A 23,555-nucleotide genomic window follows, 5' to 3' on the forward strand; every position below is an offset into this window, starting at 1 on the left:
AAATGTGTATACTGATGAATCAGCATGAGAATCTCACAAGAGATGTTGCTTGTTTGAATCTTGCCCTCAGGATGTTGTAGCCAGACTGTATGAAATTTTCTTGTACAAATGACATTTTCAAATTATATTTAATACATGGACGCTGGTTTCTTTTTTCACTGTATATTGTATGTTTATATTTTCTAAAATTTTTGCTAGCTAATCTCTGAGTGAATGATTGGTTTTTAAAGTTTTTTAATGCATGTATTTTAGCAAACATGATGTGCTTATAAACACATTAGTCTTCCATTTATCTCCCAAGGGTTTTCTGGGACAGTTCCAATTTAAAATACTCTATCATGTTGTTATATCATATGTTAGACCAATGTGTCTTGATTTTTTTGTTTTAGGGAAAAAATTGTTTGTAGATCTTTTCTTACTGTGCTAAAATACTTAAGCAGAAAGAGAACAATCTATGAAAATAGGAAGGATATGAACAGAAGCAGCCAACTGGCACCCATGTTTGGGGCTCACATGCAAATCAAGTTATTCTCTGCTTTCCAACACTTCCCAAATTCTTTTAAGACCATATTTAAAGCTGGATAGCAGCTCTATATGAAGTCATCAGTGATATAAATACAGACAGCATTGTGTTGGGTACAGCAATGCCAGGGATTGACAGGACCAACAGATAAAACCAAACCAATTAAGTTTCCATAAACAGTTGACTTGGTGTTGAATCAACACTCTTCTTTATAAACAGCCGTGTAGCAAGAAATAAATGACAATCATACATTTCCAATATATAAACCATGCTGGTCTGGCGAAGAAACAGAATTCTTTTCCAGCTTTCTTCTTACAACATGGAAGAATAAGTTTTTCAGTAATTCTTGAGTTTTATTTCAGAGAACATGTGCAATTACGTCCAGAAATGTTAAAGAATTTACAGAGAAGCTTTGGTACATTTTCACTATAATACCACCCCTTTAGTCTCTCCCCTAATTTCTTTATGCTATAGGTGAGCAATTTTTGTGAAATATCTAGTTCTCTTTTCTTGCAGATTATGTTCTGGGAATTAATTACAGAGCTATGAAGTCCAGAAAATTCTGTGTTAAAAGCCTTAATCTTTCTGTTAAATCTGATTTCCTAGCCCCCACCTCAGTGCTGACACAAAATAACTTGTGACTATATACTTCTTAGTTATTTTCTTCCCTTATAGATACTTACTTTACCTTTCTCAGGAGAAACCATGAAGGATATATTTTTGTTAAGTATTGTCTTCTTCCTTCCAAAAAACAGTTTTGGGCTGTCAGAATAGCTTAAGCAGTAGAGCGCCTGCCTAGTAAGCGTAAACCCTGAGTTCAAACCCCAGTAATGCCAAAAAAAAAGTTTTGATACATAATGAAAAATAAAAGATTCCAGCAAGATATGTAGAAAGAGAATCGATATAAGTACATATAAATATGTGCACATTTCCCATGTTATCCGAACAATAAGGTGAATTCAAAACATCTGATTTGACAGTGAATTTCCTTATTTGCTTTAAAAGTTCTATTTATTTTTTACCTCTTAACTCAAACGAAATTTGAAATACTTACTGTTTTATTTATTTAACATTTGGTATGATATTAATTAGCATTTCCAGGCTTATTGATGTAGTCAGTTGCTTCCACATTATTTTTGCAAATCTGAATTACAGTGTTCAAATACTACAGATAAATTTTTCCGTTTTAAGTTCCTTAGGAAAATGGACTATTTTTCTTTTCATTCCCAGAACCTCTCCAAATGTCTGGCAAACTACAGTAAGGTACCTGTAAACGCATGTCATGTGCTGTGTGTCAGGCACTATACTGCAAACTGTGATTTCACAGTTTATGTTTGATTACTCTGTGCAGACAGTCTAGAACAGGGCATGGTTCACATTAAAAGCTTAATAAATATTTGTTGAATTAATTAGGGAACAAATGCATGAATGAATGAAATAAAGCTTGTAAGGAACTATCCTTTTCTTAAGCACAAGGTCACTTTCCCTTCTGCATTCTTGCTGACCGGTCGTGGCTTTACCAAATCATGCAGCTAGCTAACTTTTGCAATTCATTTCCAAGTTCAAAATTTAACATTGGCAAAGTATCTTGATGATGTTGGCTAGGTTATAAGCTGGAAATATACCTACAACCATGATTTGGCAGCTGCACAGACTCTAGGTTTGTTCTGAATCTCTTGTACTCATATCCTCTGTCTACTATAAATTCCTGGATCTGAAGTAAGCAGTTTCCTTGTACTGACTGCCTCATTGAGCAAATCTTCCCTGTGAAGTATCATTTAAAGCAAGAATACACAATATAAACAAAGACCTGGTTCTTAGCAGGACACAATTTTGCAGGCTGTGTGGAGTTGGGTAAGTTTCATAGCATCTTTGCCAGTTTCTTTAATTTAAAAGGAGATTAATAAGGGAATACAAAAAGCATAGTTATGTTGAAGAAGATATTTTATAATTTAACACCAATGTTATCTAAAGGTAAATGTTTCCATAACTGACATTTATTAACAAGACATACTATACAAATGGAAAGTAACAGTACTCATTGAGTTTGTTGTCATGAACAGAAAAAAGTATTTTCGTGTGGGACCAATTATTATGTAGCTATATAAATCTGACAAGGTTAATGTAGGAATCCTTTATTTCATGGTCTATTTGCCATACTAAAACATCCAGTCAGCACAAGGGGACCACATGTAAATAGGTAGAGATCCTGCAATTCTCATATCTGAAGGCAGGCTGAATTTAAATGTTACCTGACGGCGTTACTAGGCATTTCGTGGATATTAGGGATAAAAGATATTTTCTTTACAAAGACAGTAAGACATACTCTGTCAGAACCAGGTAAGCACAAAGAAGGAATTTAGAACCCTGAGAAAAGGGGCATTTTGAACGGTCCAAGCTCCATACCATAGTCCTTCTGCCTCCCACCAGTCTCCAAGTCTCCTGTGACTTCACACTAAGTGTGGGACTCAAGTCATATGGTCTGGCACCTCACTTGATCCCAGGTTTCCAGGCTTCCTGAACAACTCTCCCCCTCTGGACCTTTCCTTCTTCCTTCTTCCCTTCCTATTGCCATTTCTACTCCATTGGTGTTTTCTTTATTTTTATTTTTTTATTACATTCATATGTGCATACAATCGTGTTTTATGCTCTGCAAATAATTCTTGTGGGTACTGCTTTTGGAAAAACTTCATTTCAGTATACATAATTACATATACATATATATATATGAATGCTAAGTTTAATACATAAATTTAAGTATATTATGCAATAAACCCTATTTTGACTCTAATAAGAAAATTCAAGAGGAAAGACAACAAAGGACTTGCTTAGAAGAGATGTGACCACACACTTCAAATAACAGGTCATCAAAAGCCAGTTTGAAATTTATGTCATGTAAATACAAGACAGTTTTCACATTTAGGTCTGTGACAAATAGGGTAATGTTTATTTTAAGATCTATGGCTCATATTGAAATAACTTTTATTAATAGAGAGAGAGTTCAAATCCTATGCTTTCTATTTTAGATTCCCTATACTACTGACCTTTGCTCACTCAATTGAGTTTGAGTCCTTGTCACAGACCAAATGATTGTATATATGAATACGCCTCTGTAGTCTATAATATTCCAGTGATCCATTTTTCTATTCTTGTGTCACTAGTACTCTGTTGCCATCGTTTTGGCATTATATTTAAGTCTTGTTATCTGGTTGTACAAGTGCTCCAGTTGTGCTGTTTCTCAGTAGTTCATCAATATTGAATAATATTTTTATAGTATGTTCTAGCATAAATAATATTTGTATAGTATGTTCTAGAAAAAATACCTTCATGACATATTGATTTGGAGTAACCAAAATTTCTTAAATACAACAAACACACACACGTACACATACACAAGAATAAGCATAAGCATTAGGCATAAGGAAAGAAATATAAACTAGATATGCAATTAGGGAACTACATACAATTGAGGGAGCTCAAGCATAAACCACAAACTAAAAAATTATTTCTAATACATTTAAAAAACATACCAAGAGAATTCATACAAATCAGAAAGAAAAAGATAATTAGCCTAACAACAATGGGCAAACACTGAACAGAGACTAGACAAAATTTGGTATCAAGTGATCTGTAAACATATAACATGTACTCAGTACAATGATTCATTGGGCAACTGCAAATTTAAAACAGCTTTTAAATAGTATTATACAAATACAATAGAAAACAATGACTATAAAAGCAAGTCAGAATATCAAGAGTGGGTGAGGATATGAAGCTGATAACAGTATGAATTGATCAAAAACTACTTTGCAAAAACATTCAATGATACCTACTAAAGAAAAAAACACACATATACCATTAGACTCAATATTTCCATGCTAGAGTATATAGAGCCTATCAAACAAGTGAATAACAGCAGAGTCTATTGAAAGATATGTGGATAAAATGTTCATAATAGTTTTTTACCTCCAAACCAAAAATAATCAAAATGTTCATGAGTAATAAAATGGATAAATCACATGCTATGTATATTGTGGAGTATTACATAGCTATTAACAAACACAAATTTCCTCACATGAAACATGAATTAATCTTGTTGCCATAATACTGAGTGAAAAACATTAGAAACTAGAATATATTACATCTCGCATCTCTGAAGTTTAAAATCTGATAACCCACCGTTATGAAAATCAGGGCAGTCTTTTCTTTTGCTGTCTATAGACTGAAGTGAGCATGAAGAGCCTTCTTGAATGTTGGAAATATTCTGTACCCATGTATTAATTTTGGTAGTATTGTTATACAGGTAAATACATATTTTAAATTGACCAAGCCGAACACTTAAGATTTTTGTGCTTTTACAGGGCTAATAGATTCACTGAGACAAAGAAAATTAAAAATGGAAAATATGTTCTTTGTACAGTTCATTCTTGCCAATCCTTTGGTTAAGTCAAGGAAGGAACTGTTCTTCATGCAAGAGCTTTCTAAGAAAGTCATGGTCCAACAATTTAATATGTGAGAAATCATCCCCAAGGGCATGCACGGGGCAGTAATCAGTTCTCCTCAGCCATTCCCTCATCCTTGATCTTTCCTCCCACAAAATATTAGCTTTCGATTGTTCATTGTGAGTTTGTCAATAGGAATATAATCTTAGACCAAAGCTGAGGAAAATAAATTAAATAGTGTCTCAAGTTTCTGATATTATTATGTAAAAGGTTTTTTAAAGAATATTGACTGAAAATTTCATTTTGTGTACAAAATAACAGTGTTAAGAAGGAATTGATGTTGAAAGGTTGTTCTTCATCTGTAATTCTTCTGTTCAGAAGTGCTGCCTTTATTTGAGTTCAGGAAACTATATGTTTCCTTGTTTGACATGGCCCACTTAGTTTTCAAATTTACAGTCTCTAGTCAGTGGAGAAGCATTTAACCCATTTTGGAGACTTAGCCTTGGTCAAGCCCTGTGACATACCTTGTCCCAAAGCTCCAGAGAACAAGCCTCAGTCTGGAACCACAAGGTCTGTTATGTGCAACCACCTAAATTTTCACCCCACAACCACTATTGAACCTCTGAGCCATTATCTATAATTCTAATCTCTATGTCTGCATCTGTCCTGATATCAGTAGAATTTACTGTTTGCCAAAATCCCTGGCAATTGCTTACCAATTTCCATTCCTTCAGCCCCATCCTCTATCCCCAAATTTGAGCTGTATCTCTTAGGACTGTCCAAAAGTCTAAGTTTGTACCTTGTACTTTCTTACTCTTGACCAACAGAGATATCCTTGTAATTATCCAGATTCAATCCACATTCTAAAATGTTTAATATGCATCTGATACCTGAGTAATAACTTTTACCTTCATATTTTGACATACTTGCCCCAAGTATGAATCTTAAAAAAACCAAGGTGTTCCTCTTGTTTTCATTGTGCTCCTGTTCTCTGAGGAGCTTTAGGCTGAGAATATATACTGTACCCTTCCATAGACCCAAAGCCTTACTGTAAGCTCAAAAATCTGAGGAACCTTTCTTTGCAGATTCTGTTCAGCTTAGTTGCCTAATCATCGATCAAAGAATGTTCTTGGAATGAACCAAACATGAAAAGATAACAAAAATCTCAGCTGACACCAATTGTCACTCTCAGGGGGTCACAATATGTGCTCCTGTGCTTACTTTCAATTCTTGTGTAGGCCATAAATCATCTTCATATAGCATTGTATCAAATTCCTTATACATTTCACACTACTAAACATTGATTTTTCATACATTCTTGACAGAAGAAAGATATAGCTGTCTAAAATGTTTACATTGTATGTGTATTTCCAAAAGAGAATCCCATAGAATTAATTATAAGCTTTATAAAATACAGTATGCTTTCAAATTTGAGTTTTGAGGTACAGTAAGCAGATTACATATTCTGAAGTGCATAATAATAATTTGCTCTAAACAATTGTTTCTCTCATGAAGTCCTATGAAATTGAATGGCATCTGAATATCCAAAATGGTGGATTTCATTGCAAACAAAAGGAAGTTGACTTTTAGAGGACCTGTGGATTTAGAGTGTCATAGTGAATAGCACAACTACTCAGTAGTTGTCTACACCAGAACTTCAACTTTAGGATCAGTTTGATTTTTGTTGCATTTTTCTATGCTGAGTTAACATATTGGGGAGAAGGGAGAAATGTGTTTGTAGCTTTCAATATGGGAAATAGCTGGACAAAAATAAATCCATTTATTAACTATCTATTATGCACTTGTTCTATGTCAGGTACTCTTAGAAGTAAAATTAGAGAAGAAATAAAGTTCACAGATTTCAATAGATTTTTTTAAATTCTAGCTAAAACTGTGTGGTAATTCATGAACAAAAAGAAGTTTTAAATCTTCAGGAACACTTGTGCCCAAGTATGCATAACAGCAGTCATTACAACAGAAAAGCTAACATTTAGCCAAAATCTCAAGGGAATTGCAAGTACGGGGATGTTGGTGTATGGGCAGGAAGATGAAGTGTACTAAATGTATGTGACTGTTATCATCCTACTGCAGTATTATGTGTGTCTATATCAACCTTCTATATGTCAAAAACTTCCTTTTATTTTATGTTTTCTTTAATTCATTTGGGGTTAAAATTATCCACTTTACTAGATTTTGTTAAGAGAATGAAATGCACGTTTCATCATCTAGGTCACATAATTGTAAATCTTTGAGTGTGAGGGTATGTGAAGTTTTGGAGAAAGAGAAAAGGAAGGAAAAGAAGTAGATAAAAAGAGATAAAGGTGAGATTATTTGCATTTGTATGTTCCCTGAAATAATTGATTTATACAGCTTCCCTCATATTAAACATGTTTTTCAGTGGGCAGGAGAAGCTGAGAGTAATGGCAAACCACATCATTTGGTAAAAAGGCATAAGCACTTTTCTTCATTATTTTATTCTGCACGTATTGTTTTGCTTGCTCTTTGAAAATATTCACTTCAGTAAAGTGAAAATCAAATTATTAGCCTTTTATCTTTCCCATTCACCAGGATGGATTCAGAAATAAAATCGATAGATTGTGAAAAGAAGGGATCAACCAAATTTAAAAACCTATCTGTACTCACACCTTAGAGTTAACTAACTGTATCCAATAAAAATGAAGGGCAGGGTATTAGCACTGATTTCTCTGACTCACACTGACAACCATTCTTAGCAGAGTAATATTCCTGAATATCTCTAAATTACATATGTACATTAGCAGTACCAAGATCACATCTCTCTGTGAACAATGGAGAATTTAAATTTTATCTTGCTGTTTTCTTTCTTGCTAGTGTAACAAATTATCATAAACCCAGTGTCTTAATTTGACACAAATGTATTATCTTATAATTCCGAAGATCAGAATCCAAATGTGTCTCATTGAGCTACAATCAAGGTGCCAACAGATAAACTCTTGAGGGTTTCTGTTCCCTTGACTTTTTCTACTTTCAGCTACTGTCTGTATTCCTCAGCTGCCATCCTTTTTGCTGTCTTCAAAACCAGCAATGACTGGTGGAGTCTTTCTTACATTGCTCTTCTAACTTCCCCTTCCACATTTTTCTGGGTCAACCCAGATAACAGCATAAGCTCCCTTCTTTAACTTCATTCAGTTGGTAAGCAATTTGAATTCTACCTGCTATCTTGGTTCTTTGTTGCCAAACAGTAGAAAATCCTCAATGATTCTGAGGATTAAGATGTTTACATTTTTTCAAGACTGTTCTCCTTTAACCATACCTCTATATACCTTCTTGGGTACCCATAACTAATATATAGTATTTAACTTTATTTGTAGGTCTCTTTTTATAGAAAATGCAAACAGTGTAAAAGTGGTTCAGAAGGGTTTGTTAGAAAATGTTGTTCAGTGATTTGAAAATAATCTAAAACTGTGTTGCTTTTCTTTTCAAGGATGGCAATTAAATACCTCTTATTTTTGTCTGCTGCTGCTGCTGGCTTTCTGACTGCTTCAGCCCTCAGAGTATGTCAAGATTGTATGTCAAAAAATTACTTTTTAGATAAGAATAACAGCTAACCTTTTAATAAAACAGTAAAATAGACACTGTTATGAGGAGGCTACACCAGTTACTCACTTATTTCTCATAATAATCCTATTAGGCAAGTACTATTCCTAATATCATATTACCAAAGGACAGAAAAAAGGAATAAAGAGACTAAGTAGATGGTCAAGTGTAGATAAACTCTTAGGAAGTGGCAGGGCCTAAAACTAACCTTATTCAGTCTAACTCCGTGGGCTATATCTATTTCATTTTCCTAGATAATACAAAAAAAGAAGAAGAAAAAAAGCAACTGAGAAATAGATCAAAAACTATAATCTATCCACTCATTTTCCATGGCAAAATAGAAAGAAACAAACAAATAAACCTTGTTGTTCCCAGACAAGTTATCTCGCCAAGACCCAACTTGCACTACGTGATTTGTGATTATAATAAGAACTTAACATATCAAAACTAAATATAAAATGAAAAGGTACCCATCCTATTAGAAATGGGATCAATATATGATGCCTAAATCTCATTACTTAATAAAATAAGTATTTGGTTTAGGGTTATAGCTCAGTGTTAGAGTGCTTGCACAGTGTGTGTGAGCCCCTGGGTTTGACCCTCAGTGTCACAAAATAATAGTGAGTAATAGTAACAGTAGTAACAAATGAAATGACGACTTCAGCAATCACAACATAAATGGAACACTCAGTGGTAGAAAAAGGAGTAGATTTTATGATCAGCTAATAATATTCATCTTAAAATAATCTCAATAATATTAAAAATATATATTTTTTACTTTATCAAAACTACTTCAATGATTAGCTGAAAACAATAACAAAATACATGTGCATGTGTGTGTGTGTGTGTGTGTGTGTGTGTGTGTGTGTGTGTGTGTGTGTGTTTCCTATAGCCCAGGAGACAGAACTCAGAGTAGAAGGCATTTAATACTATTGTTGAAAGAAAGTCTACATGCATTAGACTACTGGAGTGATGGCTGGGTGTTTGCATACTACCACTCTTCTCAACATACAGTGACCAGTTGTCCACTGCCTGGTAACCCTCTATTAAACTGGAAGTAGAGTCCTAAAGAAGACTCTTCCTCCTTCCCTTAGATCATCTTCCCATTTACTCACCCATGTATGAGGGAGAGTAAAAAACTTCACATTATGAAGTGTGAAGAAAGAGCTAGCCTGAAGTATAGCCACCATTTCAGAGGAAAAGAAGACAGTCAGAAATCTACATTTATTTTCAAAACCAGTATTAGATAGCCAAGGGTACTCAACCCAAGTTTTGAGAGACAGCCTGGCTCAGATTGCCATGGAAAAGAAAGTATCAGTATCACTAGTTAAAAGCCCAGAGCAAAATACAGGTAGGTAGAACACTCCTCTTATTCAGGGGAACTGGAACTTGATTCACTTACTGACCAAGAATCCACTCAAAACGTAAGATAGAGTGGAACCACTGCTAAAACAACATGAATGAATCCTGGCAGATTGGTGGAGTGGGCAAGAGCAGTGGGAGCAGCTCTTCTCTAGTAGTGAAGTAGAATATTTCATGATCCATTGAGGGAAGGTAGATGTGATTAAAAGAGAGTGCAAAAATTCTGCAATAATGTTGTAGAGAGAGAAAGTGAGATAACCATATAATTGTGCAGAACTGATGAGCAGAATTAAGGGCCAATTTGAAATCTCTCAGTCTGATACAGGATGATACCATTATTTATCATTTTGTGAGGTATTTTTTTGGCCAAGATCATTTGACAAAGCTGACAGCGGTACTGTTAGTCTCACCCAAATTTAGTGTGTTCCTAAGTGGGGTATTTCTAGGTGAGTTGGGAAGATAAAGGACTCAATATTTTAGGAACAGAGTTATTAAAATGAGAAAATATGACAGAAAAGATAAGAATGAGCTGGCAGAGAAAATGCATAATGAGTTTGTTCGATTTTATTGAAGAACAGAGTGGCTGACCTTAGCAACTTTGTCAGGGAGAAAAATGCTTCATTAGGTGATTTGGAAGATAGGGTATTTGGGGATAATTATGAGGAATGGTTCATGATCATCAAAATGGGAAGCAGAGGAAGGATTGAAGAAGTTTATATAGGAAGAGTTTAAGGACCTAAAACTTCAGAGGTATTTGGTCATTCATGTGGATGATAGTCCAGTGAGTTAACTACAGAGATCTGAGGATGAATGGCTTTCAAGAAACTGAATTTCCATGAATGACAGGAAATAACAGATTAAAAACAATTGTAGAGGTTATAAGTGTTCACAGATGAGGTGATGGAGGCAAACATCATGCTGGAACAAGGGTTTTCAAAAGTGTAAGGAGAGCTGTAATCTGGAAGCTGTGTGTAAATTCTTATAAGTACCCAACCACTTGCATAGTCTAGACCCAAGCTGCTTGTGATGTGAAAGAAAACAGAATCGTAAGTATGCTTTTAAGAAAATGATATCTACAGGGATGGTTTCTAAAGGGGTCATGTGGATTCCATATTTCAGCCCTCTCCTGAATTAAACTTGTTGATGTAAAATGAATGATATCTATTTGAGTAAGTGCTGGATCTAGTCATTCCTAAATTTGGCTTGATGCCCTTATTGTAACTGAGGAAGAAACAAATGCCATTCAAGTTATATAACATTAGTTTTACCAATTTTTTATTTTTTTTTTTTTTCATTTTTCTTTTATTATTCATATGTGCATACAAGGCTTGGTTCATTTCTCCCCCCTGCCCCCACCCCCTCCCTTACCACCCACTCCACCCCCTCCCGCTTCCCCCCTCAATACCCAGCAGAAACTATTTTGCCCTTATCTCTAATTTTGTTGTAGAGAGAGTATAAGCAATATAGGAAGGAACAAGGGGTTTTGCTGGTTGAGATGAGGATAGCTATACAGGGCATTGACTCACATTGATTTCCTGTGCGTGGGTGTTACCTTCTAGGTTAATTCTTTTTGAGCTAACCTTTTCTCTAGTTCCTGGTCCCCTTTTCTTATTGGCCTCAGTTGCTTTAAGGTATCTGCTTTAGTTTCTCTGCATTAAGGGCAACAAATGCTAGCTAGTTTTTTAGGTGTCTTACCTATCCTCACCCCTCCCTTGTGTGCTCTCGCTTTTATCATGTGCTCATAGTCCAATCCCCTTGTTGTGTTTGCCCTTGATCTAATGTCCACATATGAGGGAGAACATACGATTTTTGGTCTTTTGGGCCAGGCTAACCTCACTCAGAATAATGTTCTCCAATTCCATTTTTTAAAAGTTATAAAGTGCACGTACTACATTCCACATGCCCAAAAATATAGCCTTTATGGCAATTAATGCTAACCTAGACTATTTTGGATACTCTTTGATTCTTAGTAAGTTGTAGAATAAGAGATATAGGGGGACAAGGAGGAGAAATGACCCAAACAATGTACATACATGTGAATAAATGAATAATAAAAATTTTTTAAAGATATACAAATTAAATGAACAGTCACAAATTCTAACCAATAGTCCTATTGGATTCTATTTTATACTTTCTTACGTGTACATGTGAGGACATTGCCATTTTTTCATGCAAACAAGAAAAAGATATGGGTTGGAGGGACAACACTTGAGGTTCACGCTCAATAGTAAATCTTTCAGTTTCAATCCCTCCAAACATTAGTCAAAGATCACAGTTTATTTGGGAAGCAAAGAAAGCTCTTGTTGGAGTGGAAAGAAAGATGTGTAGAGAATAAGCCAAAAAGGGGAAGACAGTTAGCAAACAGGATGATGTCAAGACATGCCGTACCGTGTCTCTAATTGCCCAGTAAAATGTGCTTTGAAATAGCCCGAGGTGTGAATCATAACTTGGAAAAACTCTAATCACAGAGTAATCAGTGCACTGTTCTGAAGACTTGTGTAATCTTTAGCCTGACATTCTGAAGTACTTAAAACTTGCATTGGAAAAAGTAGAATATGAAGTATTGTAAATTCAAAAATGTTTAGGTTACTATTGACTCGATGTAAGCTATAAATTCGCATTGTTTGTAGAAATGCAAAAATATATTGTATGTGACAAGTTACACTTAAAAGATGTTACATAAATTAATAATCTTCTGGTGACAGACGAAGTTAACTAGAGCCCTCTATAATAAACTCACCACTGAACCACAAGCAGTACAAGAAGAAATTGTCAACATACACAACACCTTCAGGAGAAAAGTATTTCCACCAGCCAGGAACATGTTGAAGATGGTAAGTTTAAACAACAGCACCACCAATGATGGCAATAATAATACCAATGGTGTTTACTGAGTTGTTATTAAGTTCTGAGAACTTTCAATACACTAAAACTCTGATTGTCACAACAATCCTATGACATAGCAGAAGACTGAGAGGAGGAAAGTGATTTCCCACCAATCATACCCTCAGTAAATGACAGTGCAATGAGATCTCACTCAGGCAGCCTAGCTTCACACATTTGTACTTTAGGACAGTGTTCCTCACACTTTAGTGTGCTCTAGAATCACCTAAAGTGTTTTCCTGAGTTCCTGATATCCTCATTCAAGCAGTTTGACATGGATACCACTACTCACTCCCATGCTGAGCAGGGCAAACTTGGATTAACAAATTATCTGGGCATTTCATAACTGTCTTCATTGGGAAGTAGTTTTGAGGCTACCAAGACACTCATCTGAGAATTAAGATGTTCAGATGCAAAGACAGTTGATGATGCCAGGTTAAAAACATTGACAAATATATTTCTAGTTGCATATGATAAATATCTTTCCACGATAAACCTGGTGTGTTCTGCCACAAGACACAAGTGAATAATTACATATTAATTACCTAAATTCAGTCTGCTGCCTTGGATCCTGGACTGGCCTAAACTTATAAGGGCTAGGATTAGTGCAGGCACTGGAGTGTGAGTCTCAAAAACAAACTTCTCTTGAAAATAGTGTAGAGGCAGAAGCAAGGGAAAAGAAAATTGTTTTGAAATTTATCTCTTAATCATTAGTCAAAAGTGATAAAAATCAGTGCCCTTCATAGGTATACTTGCACTATATTATAGCCAACAAACATCACTTTATTATTTTTATGAATAGATTCCATTTTTAGCATAGAAACATTTGTTTATTTTTATGACCACTAGCATTATTATTAATAAGAATTCTTCTACTTTGTTAAATTAATTCATTTAATTCTCATGGTTACTATCTCTACTTTAAAGATTATAACCCAGAGTGTCAGAAAAATTAAATAGCTGATCCAAAATCCTAAATGCTGTAGCTTGGTTTCAGTTGTAAGTGCACTAGTTCCAGGGACTCTGCTCTTAATCACTTACCTTTCTAGTAAAAACAGTTCACACTCCTTAGCTGTCAAATGAACAAATAATTGTAGTTTAAAGATCTAAATGAAGTTGAAGAATGAATGGGAAATATAGCCTCTGAAATCAGAGACATTGAAGATGAAAGATGAATATAAATCATTAGAAAAAAATTTTTAAGAGTATACATATGCAAGTGTGAAGGTGCAAAGTTATGAAATATCAATATGATAGTAAGTTAAGAGTACCAGTAAAACTGACTGACATTTCAAAGGAATGTGGGGTTGAGTTGTTCCATGCACAATGTATAAGACGTGGACTGAAATGAATGGATAGAATTAGAAGCCACAGATTTAAGTAATAATAGAATTGAAGAGTCAAATAAAAATGCCAGGAAGAGGTTTTCCAAAAGTGGAAAAAAGGGTCTGAACACAAGATTAAGTAGAACCACTTGTTAAAGTTAGAAGGAATAGCTTTAGTGCGAAAAATAAAGTATATTCATTTGTAATACTGGCTTAGATTTATCATAAAATCGGATATCTTGACATTAATCAGTTATTGTCCTAGACAACTTCTTCAAAGTGAACTGAACTACAGACTGGATAAAATGGTGTTACAGGTAGTATCCTCTGATAAGCAGACTATGAGATGGATATTAGATTCAGGACTCACTGAGGAATGACATTCAGATTTACAGGCATCTGTGGAGGTAGAGAGAGAAGCAAAATTATGCAAAAGGGGGATTTTATCTGTGATGTAGTCAAAATATGGGCATTGGCTTATCCTACGGGAAGCTATAAGACTAGCAAGAGTCTTTATGTTGTCTGCAGTTAGAGACCGGTGGTCTGGAATATGTATTTATCAGCTCCGAAGTGGGATGCCCCAGAGAAGGGAGTTTGCTCATAGATAAGAACAGTTTTCAGAGAGGGCAGATAGAAGAGATGACTGTGAGCAGCTCCACTCCCACATGCAGAGGAAATAAATCCTTCACTGTAGAAAGAGACCCGAGGACTGCTTCACAGAATCCACCACAAGCAGGGAGCTGTGACTTAGCCAGATATGTTCAAGTTCTGAGCATTTGGTAACATGATCACAATAGGCAAGTTTTCTTCTCTAGTGATTGAAATGCGTTCCCATTGTCAGAAGGTCCTATGCACTGACTGGACCTGCGCTCACCTCTGCTCCTTCACCTAGGCACAACTAATATATCTCTTTTCTTACGTGAAGCAATTAAAATCTGCAAAATCATGCTTTTGTTCAGTGCCAAGCTAATGAGTTATCTCATGAGTTAATAAATTCATCAACCTGAACAGTAATTCTAAGAAAGTACCACAAGATGGGAGCATATACACACACAGTGATATGTAAACATCTTTCCACGCCAAAAATGACATTGAAGATTTGAGCACATTCCCCACATTATCGTAAAGAGTTGGTGAGTGATTTACATAATTGTCCATAGCCAAAACAAGCAAAGTCTACAACTGTCATTGGTAATGTGATTTGTGTGATACAAAGGACATTCATTTAATGAGTGTATAGACTCAGGATGACTGGAGTAAAACTATTTGTCACATTGTAGCACCTACTGACACCATACTTGAAGAACAGCTGCTACTGAGCTGAAGTCCACAAAATATTTTGAATCAGCAGCACACATCACCCAATTGAGAGTTCTGAGTACACTGGAACCAGACTAATTGACTCAAATTCTTTTGGTGTCACTTATTTGTAATGTGATCCTTAAATTTTCTAAAACCTCTGTTCTTCACTTGCCTCATTTACATACAAGAAAAATTAACAGTTCCTCCCTTGTGAAGTGGGAGAATTGGTAACAGATGCAGTGTTACCACTTGCATGCAGTGTTGGCTATTGTTTTATAATATTAATCATAACATTTGTACATAGATTTATATAATAAAGATTATAATCTTTAAAGTAGAGATACAGGTGTATGACTCTGTATTTGCTACATCTGAGAATGAAGCTCACTGATCGCTATTGCTGAATTTTGAATTCGTGAATTCACATTAGGATGTTTTAAAATATTTGTTTCATTTTTTCTCTACTAGAATAAAGAGTAAGAAGAATGAAACCTGCTGAAATTGTTCTAAGAAGTGGGGAAGGAGGAAGTGCCATAGAGGAGTAGTCTAACTAAGATATATTGTAACCACATATGCAAATATCACAAATATCTTCCCGTGCAACTATTATGCTAATAAAAAAGAAAAAATTTAGTTAGCACAATACACAAGTCTTAGAAATGTTAATGGCATCATGTAATTCTGGGTTTTTGTTTTTGGTTTTTTTTTTTTTGGTTTTTTGTTTTGTTTTGGCCACTGTAGATGTGGAGTCCAGAGGCTGCAGAAAATGCTAGAATTTTGGCAAGGTATTGTGATTTCGCACACAGTGACCCACTTGAGAGGAGACTTAAAAGTACGTACATGTCTTCGTAATTCTGATTGTGTTGGTTAGTTTTCTGTTGCTGGGACAAAACACATGAGAGAAACAGCTTAAAGGAGGAAGGACTTATTTTGGCTCATGGTTTCAGAGATGTCAGTCCATGGTTGGTTAACCCCATTGCTTTATAAATAAGGTGAGGCAGAATAACCTGGCAGCAGGAGTGTGGGGTGAAGTAGGCCACTTATCTCATGGTGGCCAAGAAGCAGAGAGAGAGAGAGAGAGAGAGAGAGAGAGAGAGGGAGGGAGACCTAACTCTTTCAAGTAGGCTCCACTTCCTATAGTTTTGGCCACCTCCCAATGGCATGAGTCTTTGGGGATACTTCCTATCTAAATCATAATGCAGATTTTTTAGAAAATTAAAAGAAACACCTCAAAAATAAAAATTCATTGTTAATTAACCTGACAAGAGCAACTTAAGTCATCCAATCTATTTTGCTTTTGCCTATACATGGCTGTAAACTGTGGTCTGATATATTTTTATCTTTCCTAGTTTTTATTTTTATTGGAGGTATTTGGGGTTGAACTCAGAGCCTCACACTTGCTAGGCAGGTACTCTACCATTTGAGCCACACCCCCAGTCATTTTTGCTTTAGGCATTTTTCAGACAGGGTCTCACATTCATGCCTGGACTACCTGGCATCTCCTTATTTATGCCTTCAGTGAAGCTGGGATGACAGGTGAGTCACACTGCACCCAGGTTTTGTTGGTTGAGTGAGGTCCTGTGAACTATTTTGCCCAGGCTGGCCTCAAACTGGGATTCCACTGAGCTTCCTGTGTATCTAGGATTACAGGTATAAGCCACCACCCATCTCATTCTTAATTTTTAAATTAATTTATTCACCAATGAAAAGGAAGCTTGCCTGCAGAAACTATGACTGGGTTTACCTTCTCCTATAAGATGTTGCCTAGAAGATCAGTGAAACAGTTGTAAAATAAGAATGAAGAAAATCTCCTTCCATGATATTTCCAATATTTTTAGGAATATCACACAGCCCTATTTCCTCCTTTCAGATACTTTTTGTGGAGAAAACCTTCACTTGGAATCTTACCCTATCTCATGGTCAAATGTAATTGAAATCTGGTACAATGAGTCTAGATATTTCACCTATGGAGAATGGACATCCTCAGATGACGACACAAGAACTGACCGTTACACTCAGGTAACCTGTGTGCAGGCAATACACACAGTGGCAAAGGAACTATAAGCATGGCTAGAATGTGAGTAAGGATGAGTAAGAAACAACTGAAGATCATTCTTACCTGCTTGTTGCAATATTTACTCAACCTCCTGAGTTACTCTTATAATGCTGCAGAGGAAATATAGTTTCCTCAATATGGCTTAGAGAAGATAATTGACCTCTTGGTTCCCTTATTGAATCACTTGATTTTGGAAAGTCAGAAAGTCATGAACATCAATATCATTTGTAAATTAAGTTTGTAATATTTATAAAGAATGGAAATGAAGCACCTTGTAATCAGAGCCAAATTTCTTCCAGCCTTATTTTATTGTGGTAATATATAATGAAAACTTTACCATTCTGACCATAGGCAGAATTAATATCCCTCTGTAGAAGTATGTTACAATTGAGATGTGACTATCTCTAAAACATCACTGTCTTCCATACCCATTAAATAATTCTTCATTCCCCTCTTCCCCAAACCTCTGGGAAACAATGAGACCACTCAAATTTCTTCATATAATTGGAATCATTCAGTTATCTGTCCTTTTCTGTCTACCTTCTTTTAAGTGCCATGATAACGTTTTAGCATATATTAATTATAAAAATTAAGGGATTACCTTATGATATTTCCATGTATACATAATGTGTTTTGATCATATTCACACCCTTTCAGCCCTTATCTCATCCTCTTTTCTCCTTCCATATCCCTAACAGGCCCCCTTTTACTTTCATGTCCTCTTTTTCCCACCAGGATTTGGCATATGAGAGAAAACATACTTTTCTTACTTCACGCAACATGATGATTTCCTGTTCCATCTGTTTTCCTGAAAAATGACAAAATTTAACTATTGTCTGCCTGAATACAACTCCATTGTATTTATCATTCACCAATGATAGGCACCTAGGCTGATTCCATAACTTGGCTATTGTGACTAATGAGGTGACAAGCATGGGTAATGAAGATAATTCTAGAGTAAATTGATTTTGACTCTAAGTATTTTATTATTTATGCTTTTAAATAGGATACCTTTCTAAATTTCATTTTCAGATTATTCTTTGTTACTGTTACTATTAGAGAAGGTTGGGGCATGAATAACAAGAGAGTAGAAGGAGTTCAAAACAGAGGGAAGTGGACCGTATCAGTAGGGCCTGTTTGCTGTAGTGAAGTCTACATTTCATCTTAAAAGCAGTGAGAAGATAGGGGTATCTTAAAGAAGGTAGTGATTTAATCTGATTCATGTTTTAAAGAGACCATTGGACTGCCTTGTAGATAATTAGTTAATTCTATGAAAAAAATTGAATATCTAAATTGCAAAGATTATTTTCCAGTAAAATATAAGCTTATAAAACTTACCCCATAAGAAATTAAAGATTTAAGTATTTAACATGGAAAAACACAAAAACTGTAAAATACCTAATGTTCCCAAAGCAGGAGCCTCAGATGTGCTCATTGGTAAATTTAGCAAAGTCTAAAATAAAAACCACTTAAAGTAAGTCTTACTTAAAATTGATATTAAAAATTGTCAAAGACAAAGCATTTAAAAATTAGTTATTACATCAATGCAGAAATCCTAAGTAAAACACCAGCAAGTAGCGTTCCTCTTTTAAGACTGATATCCTTGAAAATAAAACATATGTGCTAAGAATCCAAGAGTATACTAACATCTGACCAGTTAACCATATTATTCATGTTATCAGAGGGCTAGAAGGAACCAAAAAAATGAACACTTATAGAGAAAAATATAAACAAATTTGTGTTACGAACTCTTACCTCTTAGTTCTTTCATATGAAGATCAACTTGACCCACTAATTCTATCACAAAATCTTTAGCCCTATAACTCATCTAGCACCATAAATGCATCATCTTCAAATAATCTTTGCTTTTGTCAAAGCTATTCAATGCCAGTTAAAAATATGTCTTGTAAAAATGAATTCTCTCATTGCTTATTTCCAAAAAGTTAAGAGAAGAAAATCAAAGAATTTTCTTTAATTTGCTTAAAATTTGAAACAGTGGGAACTAGCAATATTTCCAAAATGCCTGTCACTCTATATAAATGCATTAATATGCTCACAGAATAATTTCATAAAATAAATGGCGTTTCTCTAACATTATTTATGCCTAAAAGACCTAATGAAAAAAGTTTTATCTTCATTTCTTTTTGGATATAGGTTGAATGAATGAATAAAATTAAATCCAATTGTTTTACTAATAAATAATGTACAGTGGGAACATGACAAAATAGATGTTGTATTTTAACATAAAACTTTCTTATAATTATGTCATCCATTAGATTTTAAGCTCAACAAAATTTCTTGAGGAAATATACATTTTTTAGAGAGAATGAGAGAAGAAATCTGCAAATACTGAATTTATTTCATAAAATTTTTGCACAGTATGTAGAGCAATGGTGTTGGTGAAAGGCATACCCTAATTAACAGCAGATAATCAATAGCTATATAGCATGGAGAGGGAGTAGCACCTAGGAAAGCCTCCCTCTGTGAAGAAAAAATAATGTTTTATCAAAAAGAGTCACAGCCAGTCCTTATAATCAAGATCAGGAAAAAAGAAACCTATGTGTCAAGGACTACCTGAGAAAACCTATCTAGTCATGCTGGGGGCAGGCAGGGGAATCAATTGTGTAATCAGTTGTGCCTATGGAAAACTTTCTTCTTCCAGCCACTTAAATGTTTTATCACGTAAATCCCACCACACACTTTGCGTAGATAACAGCATTATTTTTAAAAGTTTTTATTAGCATAATTTGATTGTATAAAAGGTTTTCATTGTGATATTTTCATATATGCAATGTAATCTTATCAAATTCACCCCACCTATTCTACTCTTTCTTAAACCCCATCCTTTTAACTGTTCTTAGTGAGTTTCATTATGCTATTTTCATATATGTATATAATATGACTTTGATCATATTCACCCCCAGTCACCCTCTTCTATTTCCCTTCCCCTTCCTCTCTTCCTACTGGCTCCCCCTTGATGCTCCTCCTTTTATAATCACATCATATTATTATTTTTTTAGGTCTTGATTCTGCATATGTGTGAAAGCATGGGATACTTGTCTTTTTCAACTTGGCTTACCCCACTTAACCTGATGATCTCCAGTTTGATTCATTTTCCTCTAAATGACATGATTTCACTCTTTATTTCTGAATAATGCTTCACTCATAGTATAAATGTAGCACATGTTCCTTATTGTACCCATTTTACAGATGACAAAATGCATGAAACATAAAGTAAACTGCTAAACACCACACAGTTAGGAAGTAATAGAGCTAGAATATAAAGCTGGGTCACACTGCCTTGAAGGTCATTTCAGAGTTCTACATTATGTCTGTTCTCTTACCAATAAGAAAATTCTCTCTCATGCTTTGGTTTTTATATGACCACAAGGCCTCCTTCATCATATTAACTGATTCACCACATAGGTTTGACAAGGAGAGAATGAGCTAGAGTTGATTATAACACTCATGTTCCCTAGTGAGAATTCATAAATAGACTTTCTATTTCCACTAAGATGACCTGAGTATGTGGAAACTTCTTGTATCTGTGATTCCTGAAAAAAACATGCTCAAATCAAACCTAAGAGCAACCATTTTTACTTTCAATCATGGATAATGATATGATATTGTAATCATTTAGTGAAATAAAATGTCTGTGATAAAATAATCTATTGCCTTTACAGGTTGTCTGGGCCTCTTCTTACCTCATTGGCTGTGGGGTTGCATCATGTCGAAAAGAAAGAATCCCTCAATATCTCTACATTTGTCACTATTGTCATGAGTATGTAATATCCATTTCTCATAATTTTTCTATATATATATATATATAGAGAGAGAATATATATGTATCTTCCTAAAACAACTAGTCCAATTTTTCAAAATTATAAAAAATACTCAAATATTTTCACTTAGGCAGAGTTTTAGGGATAAAATATCTGTCATTTATTCAATACCAAAAAATCCTCCAGAAATCTACATATGTACTCCTATACTTTCACTTCATACTTTTACTAAATAAATCTTTAATTCTGCAAGAGAATATAAAAAATTTAAAACAATTTCGCAGTAGTCTTTTTATAGGCCATCAACACTTGAGGTAGTTATCACATAGGGAAATACATTCAAGCTAGCTTAAAAGCAAAGAAAAAGAATATTTATTTAAACAAGACAAGAGCAATGTTTGAACTTAAGGGCACCAGTTGCAGGGGAGACTTGAGAAGGAAGTAAAGAGAAAAGGCAAGTGTCCTTGGCTGTGCATAGCTTTCTAGTACAAATATTGACACATGTCTTCTCTTTAGAAATTGAACTTCCACATTATAAATGCTATCACAGGTACTAGCAAGCTAGACAAGAATGACTGCAGGGCCTGTCTACTTGTCTAACTCCATTGATAGTTATCTGGTAGTTATCATAAAAGGGGAGATTATTCAGATGGATCTAGCCCTGTGATATTTGACTATATGTCTAAGTTTGATAACACTTTTGCTGATGAAAGTTGATGACAGGTCTACAAGTTTCCTTCAGCTGCATGTATTTTCTGGGAGAACTCACATACTTTTCCTCCATACTGTGAACTCCAAGCATGGTATTTAACCACTGTCTCACATGGAGGCAGCACAATAAAAGATGTTTAGTGTAAATCAATGAACATTATTTGTCTGATAACATGCTACCATATTTAAATTCCAAATGGAGCCCCCAATATCATGGTATATTCACTAAATATAATATATTTTCACAATAGCTCTGTATGAATTACCTTGTGCTCCTACCATGTCTGGATTTATTTAATTTGTTAAAAATGTGTTAAGTTTTTCTTCTAAGTAATTTGTTCTGAGCACAAAAAGATTCCTTTGTAATTGCAAAACATGATTTTCTCTATATCTTTTTAGAGGTTGTTACACTGGAATGAACTTCAAACAATACAAAAAAAGAAAAGTAGAGTATGTGGAAACTAAGATAGGCAAATTTTTCCATTAAAATTCATCCAAGTATCTAATTTCCTTACTGAATTTAGTCATAACTTTTTACAAAGTTGTAATAGTTCAGAGACATTGGAGCAATAAATACCAGTTTGAAAAGTTTTCACCAGAATATTGATACTGCTTTTTAAATGGAATTAATTAAGAAGCAGATGTTATCTATGTTATTATTTTAGACATTTGTAGATCAGAATTGTATTTTTTGAAATTTCAAACTCCAGATCTAGAGATTCTCATCTAGTCTTTCTTTCCACACTCCATCATGTTATTTGCCTTTGTCCATGCAGGTACACTTTTTCCCTCTATACATACCAGATGTTTCATAAAAAGACAGTAACATGTGTCAAGCTTTTCATGGCATAGTACAAGATTAAATTAAAACACCTCCAATTCAAATCTTTTAAGAGTTTTTTTCTTCACACTGTTAAATAACAATGCCTTTTAAAGCAAACTTTTCCCAAGTTCATATAGGTATTAATGAAGAATTGTGTCCTATTTTTCTTCTTTAAGGGGAAATGATCCTGATACAATAAATGAACCTTACAAGAAGGGCCCTTCATGTGGAGACTGTCCAAGTCACTGTGACAAAAAACTATGCAGTAAGTGTTACAAATTCAGGCCGTCTAAAGTCAATCCATTGATCTATCCTTTGAATAAGAGGATAAACAGTATTCCACTTTTCTACAACTTTCATCTCAACCTCATCACAGAATATATCAACATTACTTCTGCTTACTCTTCCATCATCCACAACAAAGACCATTTATTTGATCCGTTGCAATGGAGACGAGAATGTCTAACAAATGTATGATATAACTAAGTGCATATAAGTGCATATTGTTTTCTGTTCTCCAAATGGCTCCTGAGCTACCTTACTGCAGCCCGTAAATTACACCTACTGCTTTCAGTGTCCGGTATCCTCAAAAGGCCAGCTCTTCCATCATTTCCCCACTTGCCTGACAACTTGTCAAGGCATGCAGGTTTTTACTAAGTGATGTTACCTATTCTTCTGTGTTTCTCCTGGAACATCAGCTAAGGAGTTATCAGTTACACTGTTCCATATAGTCCTGTCCTTTATTGCTTAACTAAGTCCTTTTGGTCTTT

At 34.8% G+C, this 23,555-nt stretch overlaps 1 protein-coding gene across 1 annotated transcript in view; it reads left to right on the plus strand.

Moving 5' to 3' along the window:
* The window catches only part of Crisp1 (cysteine rich secretory protein 1), a 74,243-nt gene that overhangs the window by 45,460 nt on the left and 5,228 nt on the right, over nt 1-23,555 (plus strand). The window contains exons 3-7 of the mRNA XM_020170656.2: nt 12,609-12,737; nt 16,155-16,245; nt 17,284-17,432; nt 21,153-21,250; nt 22,962-23,050. Of these exons, the coding sequence (XP_020026245.2) occupies nt 12,609-12,737; nt 16,155-16,245; nt 17,284-17,432; nt 21,153-21,250; nt 22,962-23,050 (556 nt within the window). The remainder of the gene's footprint in view (nt 1-12,608; nt 12,738-16,154; nt 16,246-17,283; nt 17,433-21,152; nt 21,251-22,961; nt 23,051-23,555) is intronic.

Source organism: Castor canadensis, chromosome 8 (assembly GCF_047511655.1).
Source record: "Castor canadensis chromosome 8, mCasCan1.hap1v2, whole genome shotgun sequence".
Lineage (NCBI taxonomy): Eukaryota > Metazoa > Chordata > Mammalia > Rodentia > Castoridae > Castor > Castor canadensis.